The 14199-nt window shown below is 41.0% G+C and overlaps 1 protein-coding gene across 3 annotated transcripts in view; it reads right to left on the reverse strand.

Moving 5' to 3' along the window:
- The window catches only part of Dis3l2 (DIS3 like 3'-5' exoribonuclease 2), a 266965-nt gene that overhangs the window by 127195 nt on the left and 125571 nt on the right, over positions 1–14199 (reverse strand). For all 3 annotated transcript variants that reach the window (XM_063237106.1, XM_003474416.4, XM_013157595.2), the window contains one exon: positions 2902–3075. In XM_063237106.1, coding sequence (XP_063093176.1) covers positions 2902–3075 — 174 coding nt within the window. The remainder of the gene's footprint in view (positions 1–2901; positions 3076–14199) is intronic.

Below are 14199 nucleotides of genomic sequence, written 5' to 3' on the forward strand. Positions count from 1 at the left end.
CACACCTGAACTTCCTAACAGAATTTTTAACTAGTTTTTTAAATGCCACATAAAAAATAACAGGGTTATTAACTCCCCAAATTCCAAGACCGTAGAACTGTTCAATTAGTCCACAAGAATTGACAAACAGCAGGAAAGATGGAAATTTATCAGCTGAACTTTAGAGTGAATTGGACTAAAAAATGAGTATTATAACCTAGAAAGCTCAGCTCACATTTTCTAAATGTTTACATTTTCTATTTCCCCCAGTACCAGAGAGTGACCTCAGGATGGTCACACGAAGCTACAGCACTCACACTTTTCATTTTTTATTTAGAGACAGGGTCTCACTAAATTGCTAAGTTGCTCAGGCTGGCCTCAAACATATATTCCTCCTGTCTCAGCCTCTTGAGTATGAGAACCAAAGGCATGCACCATTATGCCTGCTTTACTGTTTTCATTTATGATCACCATTAACACCAAGTATCAAAACATGAGACTTAGAATCAGACCTTTGAATTTCCGTATTCCAAGCTGTTAAACAGTAAAAATGAGTAGTCAATAAAGCTGCCTGTTCCAAAAGTAAATTTAATACGAACAAATGAGGGTCCTATAATTTTTGTAAATGATTTAAAATATTTAATAATTTATAACTCTATTTTTCTGTTTTTATTAATGTTTACAATGTAAATAATAGATCATTAAAGTAGGACACTTGCCTATAATTTAAAACTAAGGATTTATGCATTGATGGGAATGCATGTCCAGCAATGTTTTGAGATTACTACTTTAGGTATCAGGAAGCAGTTAAAAGATTTTAAATGCAAAAGAATAAAAATATCAAAGTTGAATTTTAGAAATATAATCCTGGGGATAGAAGATGGGGGAAATGTTTGAAAGTTAAAGTAGATTTTAAAAAATAACTCTGTTACTACACTCACAGCAGAAATAAATAGGAGCCATGCCCAGCCTGGCCCTCAAGGTGTCCCAGAGCACACAGGGGTCAGCTAGCAGCATGGGCAGCGAGGGCAAAGAGGGGGTGAGGTGAGCCTGAGGGGAACCCTGAGCAACACCGGGCCGGGACTTGGAAATGCTTAGCACTTATCTCAGTCGAGGAGCCAGGCTAGAAGAGACCATGTCCATCATTTTCTGGAACTTGTATTTATGATTTTTAAACACTACTTAAAGAAATTTTAATAAAGTAGCAGCATACAAAATAAAAAAGTAAAAGTAAAAAAGTAAAATACTGATTCTCCACTTCCTGATTACTACACCAAATCCATCCCTCATGGTAGCCACTTTATTTTCTTCTAAATTTTTTCCTGTACATATATATCTTATGTACATATATGTATATATATGTATATGTTAATATATGTATATGTTAATATATATATATTTGTGGGTACACAGGTATATATAGTTTTTGCATAATTTGCTCTATAAAAAACAGGCTCATCTTCATCCTGTTCTGAAATTTGCTTCTTTCCCCTAAGAATATTTGATGGCCATCCTTCTAGGACAGTCCACATGGACCTCCCCTTTTTGCGGAGCTGGATATATGAATGTTATCACAGAGGTATAACCACAGCTTACTGAACCTTCCTTAGGATTCCTGGAAGGAAGAGTTTCGGAAAAACAGTATATATAGTTAAATTTTGGTCTATATTGCAGAATGGCTATGCTAAATTACAATTCCAACACTAAGGTTCATTTTGACATTCTCATCTCTTTCCTCATTAAATGTTGTTTCTATAGAGACCTCAGGTGAAGAGCTCAAGAAACCTCCTGACTCACACACGCAGAAAGGGAGGCCACGAGCCCGGATCTCACAGCCCTGAGCTCCAGCTGCTGCTAAACTGTGGAACAGTGACCTGGGCCAGCTGATCTCAGGTACAACATGAGTCCCATCAGCCGTACTGAAAGGCAGGGGAGGGGCCAGTCCTCTCCTTTTCCTTGCCTAACTTGAACAAGAAGTGCAAAAAGCAATAAACCCTGGAAAGATGCAATGACAAGAGGGGCAGAGAAGGGGAATTCTCCAACCTGGAGGAGCAGCGGACCAGCAATAGGGCCGAACGTCCCTAGGCCCGGGGCGCAGAGTGAGCCTCTGACAGGGGACAAGCTTAGCAAACCCTTCCACAGCCTAAGTGCTTGTACGAAAAGTTTCTTGGTTCTAAATATCTCCATGTGGCATCCAAAATGAGTGCCAGGACTGAAACCCAATTCTGAAGAGAAATATCAGAAAAGAACTAACATCCCACAATGAAGAAACATCTTCAAAGAAGATGTTGTTATAAAAATACCACAAAAGTACTTTCCAACAAATTCCAGACCAAAAAGTAAAGCTTTAAAGTGAAGCTCCAAGCACAGAAGTCCTGACTCTTGCCGTACGCCTAGAGGCCCTGTTAGAGGAGGCGCTGCTAACCAGGGGCACCACCTTGACTTGAACGAACCAACAGGGTCCAATGGGAGAAAAGCAGCAGCACCTGCAGCTTTCCGAAATGAGCAGAGCCTAGGATGGGGGCAGCAGACTCAGGGGCAAGGCCAAGTTGAAACTATTGGCAACTTCGCAGGCCACATAGTCTCTGCTGTAATGACTCAGCCTTGGGTTACAGCACAAAACAGTGCAGGCGACGACGCACCAAGGAATAAACGTGGCCCCGGTGCCACTTTACAAATGCAGAAATGCGAATCTCTATATTATCTGCATGAATAGAATTAATTTTTTCACAGCCATTTAAAGATGTGAAAACCACTCAGCACACACAGTCAGCTGGACTTGGTCGCCATGTGCTGGCCTCTGAGTCACCAATGAATTGAATGTTGGAGGCAAGACAGCAATGTGGGAGCTTGGCTCCTAGGGCAGCTGGGTGAGAGGGCAGAAAGGCAGAGGCTGCTGCCCTTAGGACTGCAGGTGTTTACCTCAGATCGCGTCTCTTGCTGACCTCCTCAGGCGGAATTGTCCAGGGCAGGCTTCGAGGGAGACACTCCAGCACTTCTGAAGAGAAATCGGAGAAGTCAACGCCATACTCTGTTAGTATCCCTTCTGTTTCAGGCTCGATTTCACCGGCCTGCCCAAGACTCTTCGCCAGCTTCCTGGGAACAGAACAAAGAATTAATAGCTAGGTTAGTGAACAAAGGCAGTGCAGGCCTGTCATCTCTCTAAAGGCGAGGTGTCAGGAAAGTCTTTAAAATCTCCTGCCCTGTCATTAGGAGGAACATGATCACCTGTATACGGGGCAGAGACAGGCAGGAGAAACAATGATACCCTTGTCTTCGAAATCCATGAATGCAGTGAAACTTTACCTTTCTGTGGAAAGCAGGCCTTTCTTGGGACTCCTTCAGTTATTCTTCACGAAGTCAAAACTGACACTATGAAAGACGTGCACCAGTGCTCTCTGGCCAACGCCTTCAAAGACGGCACCTGCCAGCTCAGTCTGCTGGGAACTCATCGGCTGCAAAGTGCCTGGCTCTTACGCCCCTCACGCCCAAGAGGAACTGATCTATGGGTCACTGAAACATGTGCTACAACTCTGTGCCGAGCTCTGTTCTCACGGGGACTGTCACGCCGCTCACAAAGCACATGTCCGAAGTGTGTGGAGCACAGACAGGCAGCAGGAAATGTGATCAGAGCCTTCCAGCACCTTCCTTGCAGAGGGCAAAACCAAACTAGGCCCTTCCTCTGTCACACAGTTCTCCTTCTCTACCAGCGGGAGCCAGGAGGCCACTCTGGCTCCTCCGGCAAGAAGCACAGCTCCTGCTGGGGCCTTCTCTGGGGCCACTCAATTGCCATGAAGAAAACTCTGCTTCCCAAGTAAGAGGATGCTCAAGGCTGCTGGAGTTCCTGGGTCCACAATGGTAACAGGAGTTGGCCGCCAAACAGGCAGACTTTTGATCAACCCCAACCTTCAGCTCTGCCGCTATCGTGCGTGCTGGTGGGCAGAGGGGCACCGGGGCTGACCCCTTTGCTCACACCTGCTGTGACAGGGTGGCCCTCAGTCCACTCACAATTGCCCCTCAGTCCATGCTCTGGGCAGCCTGGGCACTGACCTGCAGGCTCCTTGCACATCATGTGGGCACAGGCCAGCACCTTCTCGAACTCAAGTGGGGACCTCCCAGAAAACACACAAAAGCCAAAAATAGCAGAAATACAAGGGGAAATTAGTACAGAGAGTTACCTGGAAAAGCCCCAAGTGTTTGACAATAAACCTCAGGCAGGACAGGAAGGAGTGAAAAGAGAATTGGAAAATATTTTGAATTAAGTAAAAATAGAAGCAGCCAAAGCAGTGTTTCAAGGGAAATTTATAACATTAAAATTTATAGCATTAAAATGTTCATATGAAAAAAGAAGAAAATAAAAAGAAGTGTCAAGTTGATGATCTAAGCTTCTACCTTAAAAAACAGAACAGGAGAGCAAATCAGATTCTAGGTAAGTAGAAGAAAGGAAAAAATAAGAAAAAAGAATCAATAGACAGCCTAATGTGGTGGTACACATTTGTAATCACAGCACTCAGGAGGCTGAGCCAGGAGGATCACTGTAAGTTTGAGGCTAACTTAGGCTATAAAGTGAGTTCAGACTGGACTCCATACTGAAACCATCTCAAAAAGACAAAAAGAAAGAAAGAAAGAGAGAGAGAGAGTATCAGTGAGTAAAAAATAGATAATGAAGAAAAAAATGTCTAGTCAGATTGGCCAAGAAAAACAAGGAAAGGCAAGTGAAGAGTATCAGGAGTGACAGGGACTGCACTGCACATCCTACAGGCACAGCAAGGGGAAGACAAGCCACAGATGACTCCAGGCCGTGAACCCAACATCTGGGAGACAGGGACAGAGGCCTGGGAAGACACACACTGCCCGGGATTACTCGAGAATAAGTCTGTGTCTCAGCAGTGCTATACCTATTACAGAAACTGAATTCACAGTCCAAAACCTTCCTACAAAGAAAATTCCAGGTTTCACTGATGAACTCTATTCAATATTTAAATTAAGAAAACAGAATTCAGTGCTATATGTAAAGGTAACACATGACCAAGTAATGTAGGATCTGACCAACATTTAAAAATTAATCAGTCAATACACAGGACTATGTCAATCAACAAATACGTGATCATCTCAATAGAGGAAGAAAAGCATCTGATAAAATGTCAACATTCATTCATGATGATGGAAAGAATCCTCCACAGGCTCAGCGTCTCCAGGGCATGTGAGCCTCTCACAGCTTCTGTGAGCCCCAGGATCCCCTTCCACTTAACTTCCCTTCCCAGCCAGACTGGTGCCTCTTGTTATAAGCCAGGTCCCTGGGGAAACAGGAAGCCTTCTGCACTGTCAGAGGGAATCTGAACTGGGATACCATGGTGAAGTCAGTGTGGAGATTCCTCAAAGCACTAAAACCAGGAATCCCACTTGACCCAGCTAATCCCCTTCTATGTATCTCCCGGCAAGAGTTAAAGACATCAAACTACAGTGAACCATGCACATCCACATTTATATCAGCACGATTCACAACAGCTGAACCTTGGAAGTGGCCTACATGTCCATCAACCAATGAATTGATAAGGAAAATGTCATCACAGGATGTGCACAATAGAGCACTACTGTGCCATAAAGAAGGATAAACTTGACTCGTAGGAAAATGGGCACACCTTGAGACCACAATGTTGAGAGAATAAATCAGACACACAAATTTAAATACCATAGGGTTCTCTTACATGAGAAATACAAAGTATAAATGAACAGCAAAATAAAATATAACAGGAAATGGGAAGATAGGTTTGTTGCAAAAAGGGGTCCAAGAGATAGGGAGAGGGGACGAGAGGAGGAGTGGATGAAAAGAAGAATAAACATGTGCTCTGGCCAGGTACCAACCCCACAGAGGAAGGTCAGCATGCGTGGCACACAGGTGCTAATAAAAAATGAAATGAAAATAAAAACCAGGCCCTATTAATTTCAAAACACAAATTTATTTTTCTCGAGATTTAACTTTACTTTCTGATTATATATGTCAATAGATAGATAGATAGATAGATAGATAGATAAAGACGGACAGACTGATAATTCAATGGATGATAAAGGAAAAAAGAAACTGCACTGTGCTGACACAAAGCCTGGAAATTCTAGGTAGGGATCAGCTGATGTTTATAGAAACAACTATATCGAGCTGGGGATTTAGTGGCATAAGCACCTACTTGGCAAGTATGAGGTCGTGAGCTCGATCCTCAGTACCAAAAGAAACAACTACATGAAGACTCAGAAGGTGTGGATGAGTTATCTGAGTCTCAATACTAGCCTCAAAATGCATGAAAATAGGCCCCAGATTTGATTCCCAATGAGTCCTCTGTGTTGGAAATGGAGACTGCGAGAATCAAGACTGATAGCAAAAAGGCACAGCGCATACCACTGACTTCCTTCCCAACAAACTGAACAGATGACTCAGAGGTGAGAATTAGGATGGGAAGTAATCAGATACAGTGTTAAAGAATAGGAAATTGCCAATATTGACCATTTTTAAACTCAAAAAAACTGCATACAACTCTACTTAACAGGGCAGATTGTCATTAATGCTGTGTATTTACTGGAGAGTGTTTACCACTCCTGACAGGCCAACAAGCAATGAGATGCAGCTCTAACATCTTCTGGCGCACTGCTCTGACATGAAAAGGAACACCCTCACCCATATGGGTGGCACACACACCTTCGGCCGTCAGTTTAGAGGCTGGGGTGCTATTCTCCATGGCCCAGGACGGCCCACACTGATTCTCACAAAGCCTGTACCACAGATATACGGGCCTTTTTCAGTTCCCAGCTTCTAACAGAGAATTACAACACTAAAACCCAGGAAAAGCTCATTACAGTCCACCTCCTTATTCACCTATTTTGATTTCTGAGGTTTCAGTTCCCTCAGTTGACTGTGGTTGGAAATTGTGAGTGAAAAACTCCAGAAATGAACAATTCATAAGGTGTTTTTTGTTTTGTTTGTTTTTGAGACAGGGTCTCACCATGTAGCCCAGGCTGGCCTCAAACTCACAGCAATTCTCCTGCGTTGGCTTCCTGAGTGCTGGGATTATAGGAATGCATCACCACGCCTGGCAATCCATAAGTTTTAAATTGAGCATCATTCAAGTAATGGGTGTACCTCGTGCCATCCTGCTCTGTCACACGCAGCACATGATCAGTCTTTCACCCAGCACATCCACTGCCCGAGCTACCTGCCTTTCACTGAGGGCTGTTTCCAGACCAGAGGCACTGTGGTGCTGTAGGTGCCAAAGCAATGCGACAAGAGAAAACCCCGTGCTGCATGCATGTGCTAATGCCCCATGGTAACTTAGTTACTATGTGCTGCCAACATGTACTGGTTAAAAAAAAAAGAAAAAACAAACAAAATGGTCCCAAAGCAAAAGAGTGGTGATGCTGGCAACTGTATTATAGTGTAGTTGTTCTATTTCAGTTATTACTATGCCTAATTATTAATTGCTGTGCCTGATAAACTTTATCACAGATAAAATATTCAAAGCAAAGATGCAAGTGCATAAGGAATAAGTCACAAAAGGAAATAAAAACTAGGTTTTTAGATCTCAGTAAATAAAGAAAAAAGAATAAAACCATCAGAGGTATGAAGGTTACACTGGAAATAACTAATGAAAAACTGACACTATTTGAAAATAATAAGATTCATAGAGAAAAATTGGAGAAAAGAGGAAAATTAAATTTGAAGTACAAGATGACAGAGGGGGACAAGATTAGAGAGTGAAAACAGACAAATGTGAACGGCAGCTAACAGAAACCGGCCCCATATGGCTGGCATTCCTGAAAGGCGGTCCAGATACAAGGACAGAAACCACTTTCAAAGTCATCATGAAGCCAGCTTTCCTGAAGTAAAAGAAAATTCAGGTTTACGAACAGAAAGGATATACTGTATCTCAGGGAAAACAGAAAATCATCTCTGAAACATATTCTAATTAAGCTGTTAGATTTCAAAGAGAAAGATTATCAAATACAGGAACTCAGGGAATGCTGTTCTCACAAGCCCTTTCTGGAAAACGACTTGCTGGCCCTCTGTGATTGACCAGCAGAGGCAGAGACGCCCCTGGGAGTCTGCGAGGAGGCCACGAAGCGCGGCAGGCGAGGCAACTGCCTGCCTGAAGGAGCTGGCAGGACAAGTCAGAGCAGCTGGGGATCTTCATTGGAATTAAAGAGAAAAAAATTTTCTCATTTAAGTGTTTTGTGTTCTGGCAAAATTTCTCACCAGGTTATATTCTAAATCCAAAGAATCTTAATTTGTTTACTGAAATTACAACATGGCTTAGAAAGACAAAATTATATTTTAGTTAGGGCTTCCAAATATGAGCAATGACTCCAAGCTCCTATTTGTAATAATTAAAATTTATTTTACTAAGTCCCAGAGAACATTTCTCAAGTGCCTTATTAAAATAAATTTATAGATTTTCACTAGGACATATTTAAAAGCAGCCCAGGCTGAAGAGCTTACGGGAGATAAAAATCTACCAGGTCAGCATGCTGAAAGGGCTCAGGCCTTGGGGCCACGGCCCCCCAGGAAGGCGCTGTGTGACCCGCTGACTTGCATCCCTGCTCTCTCCCTGAACATCACATGGGACACCCCAGCTCGGAACAGCACTCTGCCCCCGAGGCATGGGCTCATCCGCAGTGTATTTGTCAGACATGGGTTTTGCTTTTGTATTTTAAATTTCAATATAAATTTTATTTACACTTTATCGTGAAAGTAACTCACTCTTTCATATAGTATCTCAGCTTTCAAAGTAGTTTCTGTATTTTCTTTTTGCTGTCAGGAAGGATGACAAAGGCTTCTTTAGGACAACTACAACCCAGTGTTGCCCTGAAATGTCTGGTAATTCTTCTAAACTCCATAATGTAGCCTGCTTGACACTAAAATAGGTCCTCTGGAAAAAACTTAAAAATCAAAACTACAAAAAAAAAAATCCCAGTAGATAAGTAAATGTAATGTGGGGTCCCTAAATATAAAAAGGGCATAGATTAACAATAATAATAATGATGATAATAATAATAATAATAAAGAAAACTGGCATAAAGGATTGTGATAGCTTAAATTTAGATCTAAAATGTTCCCCTAGCAGTCTCGTGTTGGAGGGGACCTGCATCATGCAGGTGTAATTTCATCAGTGGATGAATCCATGATGACACCCTAATGTAGTGGAATCTTGGGGAAGGAATGGAAACTCAGGCGGTGGGGCCTTGCAGGAAGGAGTGAGTCCCGAAGCTCCTCTGGCCCCTGGCCCTGGCCCTGGTCCTGGCCTCTCTCTCTCCTCTCTCTCCCTCCCTCTCCCTCTCTGCCTCTCTCCCTCTCTCTCTCTCCCTCTCTCCCTCTCCGTCTCTCCCTCTCTCCCTCTCCCCCTGCCTCTCCCTCTCCCTCTCCCTCTCTCTATATTCCCTGGCTGCCCCAAGGTGGGCAGCTTTCCTCCACTGCACCCTTTCCCCATTTCAGGCACCACAGGCCTGAAAGCAATGGAGCCAGCTCACCATGGACTGACCCCTCTGAAACTATAAATCAGAATAAATCTTTTCTTCTTTAAAATGTTTAGGTCCAGTATTTTGTGACAGCAACAGAAAGCTGATTAATGTAAGTATGGACTCCTGTTAATAATGTATTGCTATTGGCCCACTAATTGCAACAAACATGCCATAATTATATGTCAGCAAAAGGGGAAACTAATTAGGGAGATCATATAAGAACTGTACTATCTTGACCTTTCTCTGTGAGTCTTAAAATTGTTTTAAAAAATAAACTTTACTCAAAGGAATCTGGCAGCTGAAAAGTGAAAGAAGTAATTTAAATTTCCAACCATAGTAAAAAGTAAACTAGTAAAATTAGTAAAACAATGAAATTTATTATTTTACATTTTAGAAAAGGGATCTGGCAGATGTAACAACATAAAAATGAGGACATAAAAAGAAAAAGTATCCCAGCATTGTGGCACACACCCATAATCACAGTACTCAGGAGGCTGAGGTAGGAGGATTGCTTCAAGTTCAAGGCCAGCCTAGGCTACAAAGTGAAATCAAGGCCAGCCTGTATGGCACAATGAAACCCTATCAACCCTATCTCAAAAACAGGGGGGAAAAAAAGGATAGGATTTAGCTCAGTAGCACAGCACCTACCTGGAAAGCACAAAATAACATAGCTATATAACAACATTTATGAATAGACTGAAAAGGAATACCTAAAAATAGTATTTACATTTTAGAGAAAAGATCAGGAGTGACTTTTTCCTCTATTTTCTAAGTTTCCTTCAATATGGCAATAGAATTTTTAAATTTAAAAATTGAAGGAAGAATTCACTATAATCTGATAGGAACTGTAGTGTCCAGTATGGGCTTCCCACCAGCTCTTACTCTTCTATTCAGGGAGTGCACGCACCTCCTGCTCTTAGCCAGGTGCGCCTGTGGCTGTCATCAGAGGCCTGGCGGGTGGACCAGGCCGCCCTCTGCGTGGGCTGTGACTGAGGACGCCCACAGCCTAACTGCACTGGCAGCTATCTCCCCAGCCAAGGAGAACCACTACAGGATCCGCAAGGACAACAAATAGTAACACAGCACCATCCGTCCTCACTTACACAATACCATTATTGAAATCATTCTGGGACACACTTTTTTATCACCTGCTGTTAAACATATCATAATACAAAGTGTTTTAAAATATTATCCAGGAAAAGCAAATGCAATGGAAAATGTGAGGTTCTTACGACAAAAAAGAAAATTTCAGGACTTGTAGCATCAGACAGTTGGCAGGGATCCACCACACACAGACACGGTACTGCTGGGTCTAGCGCGTAGTATTACTGCAAACAGCTCTTCCTCAAGCCACAGATTCACAGCGCAAAGGCATTTCCGGATGGATTCTGTGTTAGTGGGCTCCTAAAACACAGACCTGTTCACTTCATGTTCGCAGAATAAAACATCTCAGCCAGGAAGCCAGCCCTGTCCCCCAGATCTCTCTCCTCAGTACTGCCACCCTATTTTAGCTGTCTCCTTCCTGTAATGAGCCACTTGACCTGTGTCACAGTGCTTTAGTTTTATCTTGTCCTTCTCAAAAGATAGCGAATTATCATCCATAAAGCAAATTAATATTTCCTTATTTCTGTATTTCACTGAGACTTATCTACCGTAGGTGTCCAATGTACACTGGTTTCAATGAATACATGAATAAATAAACTAATGCTTTAGAGCCTAGAAAAAAAGCAAAGTGTTTTTCCTTGACACTCCAAAAGAAAACTTTTTTTAAAAAAATGTGAATAGGGGGCTGGGGATTTAGCTCAGCGGCATAAGCGCCTGCCTTGCTAGCAGGCAGTCGTGAGTTCGATCCCCGGTACCGATAAAAAGGAAAAAGACCAAAAAAAACAAAAAAAAATGTGAATAGTAAAATCAATCCAACAAAACTAAGACATGTATTTATAAACTCTCCAGTCCATTAATAATCAGCTGTAACATTAACAATATTATTAATATACCAAAAAATTTGGAATAAGAAAGACTGCCTCCACCAAACAACTTTTACAACTTTCACAAGTTATGTGAAAAATATCTCTTCCCTGATTATGAGTTCAGGAAAATTAAAAAAAAAAAAAAAAAAAAAAAAAAAAAAAAGCAAAAGACTGGCTGGCTACAGGGATTAGCTACACACACTGGCACACGTCTGTTACCCCAGCTCCTCAGGAGTTGACACAGGAGGATCCCAAGCTCAAGGCTACCCTGGCCAACTTAGCAAGACCCTTTCTCAAATGAAAATAAAAAAGGAACCATGAGTGGAGGTGTATATCTATAATCTCAGCACTCAGGCAGGCTGAAGCAGGAGGACTGCAGGCTCATGCTCAACCTGGCCAGTTTAGTATCTCAGCAGGACCCTGTCTGAAAACAAGAAATAAAGAGGGCTGAGGGTGTAGCTCAGTGTGAGGTCTGGGTTTAACTTGAGTACTGCCTCTCTCAAAAAGTTACAGGGATTAGAATGAAAAAAATAAATGTCATTACTTACCAGTGATGTGATTAACTACATAGAAAATGCAAAAGAAATATATCCAAAGCACTGAAATTAATTAAAGAATTGAGCAGGAGGCTGGGGATTTAGCTCAGCAGCATAAGCATCTGCCTAGCAAGTGCTAGGTCGTGAGTTTGATCCCCAGTACCAAAAACAAAACAAAAAACAAGAAGTTTAGCAAGATGGCTGGATATAGGATTAATATACAAAAAGTAATTGTGAATTAGAAAATACAACTTTAAAACACCTGTACTTCAGAAGCTACCAGTAATAATATGGAAAGACAATTCATAAACTGAGGAAACCATATTTTCCACATCTTTGATTATAAAAGATTACTTTCTAGAATATTTTTAAACTTCACCAAATGACAAACAGTTTAATTAAAAGTCTGTAGAAAAAAGTAACAATGAATGCTAAAATGAGTGGGTAAAAGTGTAAGCTGAATTACTGCAGTGTCAAAAAACTTCCCAAAGAAAATATCACAAATCCAAGGAGAGAAAAGAGAAAAATACTCTACAAAATCATGGACCCTTTCTCTGCCAAAGTGTTAAGCTCATAAAAGACAAGGACTGAGGAACTATCACAAATTGGAAACATAGCAGTGACATGGAAACCTGGACTTCTGAACAAGATTCTATAACAGAAAAATGGATTTCAGCAGAAAAACTGGTAAGATTTTTGAAAGTTATATACTTTAATAGTGTTGTACCAAAGTTAATTTCCTAGTTTTGATAATCAGTCTATGTTAATGTAAGATGTTAACATAGGGGATGATGAGTAAAGAGTACTAAGGAACTCTCAGTGTCATTTCATAATTTCTACAAATTAAAATTACCTAAATAAAATGTTTAAAAATTAGTGAAGACATAAAATATATGATCATAAATATGTGGAAAGATACTCCATCTCACTAGGACAAATAAAATAATAATTATATGCCATTTTGTACCTATTTGATAGGCAAAAATTGAAGAATCTTATAATATCAAGTGATAAAAACAATGCAAAGGAAACTCATATGCTACTTTTCAGTCAACTTTTTTGTTTGTTTTTGTTGTTGTTGAGACAAGGTCTCACTGTGTAGCCCAGACTGGCCTTGCTCTCACTATGTAACCCAGGCTGACCTCAAACTCACAGTGACCCTCCAGCCTCAGCCTCCTGAGTGCTGGGATGAGAGGTGTGCACTGATCCTTATTCCACTTTAACAACAGGTTCAAGCACTGTGGAAATGGCATGGCTGTAGAATTGTAAAGCCAAATGTGTACATATGAGTTGACTAATAATTTAATGTTATAGAAAAACTTCAGCACAGGAATGTTTGGAGAAGTATGGTTTATAACAGAAATATCAACTCAACTCAACTGCTCATTGCTGGAATAAGTCATGTCATATTTCAGGAAACAGAAACATTATGCATCAAAAGAAGCATATGAAAATAGTCTGAAAACATGTTCTATGGAAAAGTACAAGTCAGAGAAGAATATAAGGCTATAAAACTAAGTAACATTATTTAAGGATATGGGCAAATATTTTATATGCATATGTTGCTTAGTATATAAGATTCTACTTACCTCTAGGGGGAGAGTTAGAGGTTATAATAGAGAGAACACAGAAGTAGCTCTGACAGTATCTGTGATAGTCTATTTCATAACCTGGGTGATGATTTTGTGGATTGGTTTTAATGTCAGCCTCCAAATATTAAGTAAGTGTTCTTTCATCTGTGAAACATACTTTGAAATTAAAAATAATTTTAAAGCAATCTTTTGGTTAATTTATATTAAATCTTTAATAATTAATATTTTGGGCGACAAAGATTTGGAAAATTTTCACCGTCTATAATATATCTTTGAACAATTTTAATTATTCACACTTTAAAAAAATAAAACTTCTCCTAATTGTAATACAGCAATAATAAACAGCTATAAGGAAAAATACTTTCCGTGTTGCAGAAATTTCTAATCATCACCTCCAGTTCTTCTCACTCCCCATAGCACCTGTAATCCAGCTCCTACTCACATGACTGACATTGCGATGGGGCCCCACTGTAAAATTCACCGGAACAGTGCTGAAATGACACTCCCAATGCCTCCTCACCAGGCAGGGAGAGGAATGGCAGCATCACTAAAAACCTTCCTCCCAAGTGAGAATCAGGTCCACTATCTGGGTGATGTGGACATAAAAAACTCATTAAG

The sequence above is a fragment of the Cavia porcellus genome, unplaced genomic scaffold (genome assembly GCF_034190915.1).
Source record: "Cavia porcellus strain 051 isolate PalLab524CR breed Dunkin Hartley unplaced genomic scaffold, mCavPor4.1 scaffold_26, whole genome shotgun sequence".
NCBI classification, from domain to species: Eukaryota; Metazoa; Chordata; class Mammalia; order Rodentia; family Caviidae; genus Cavia; species Cavia porcellus.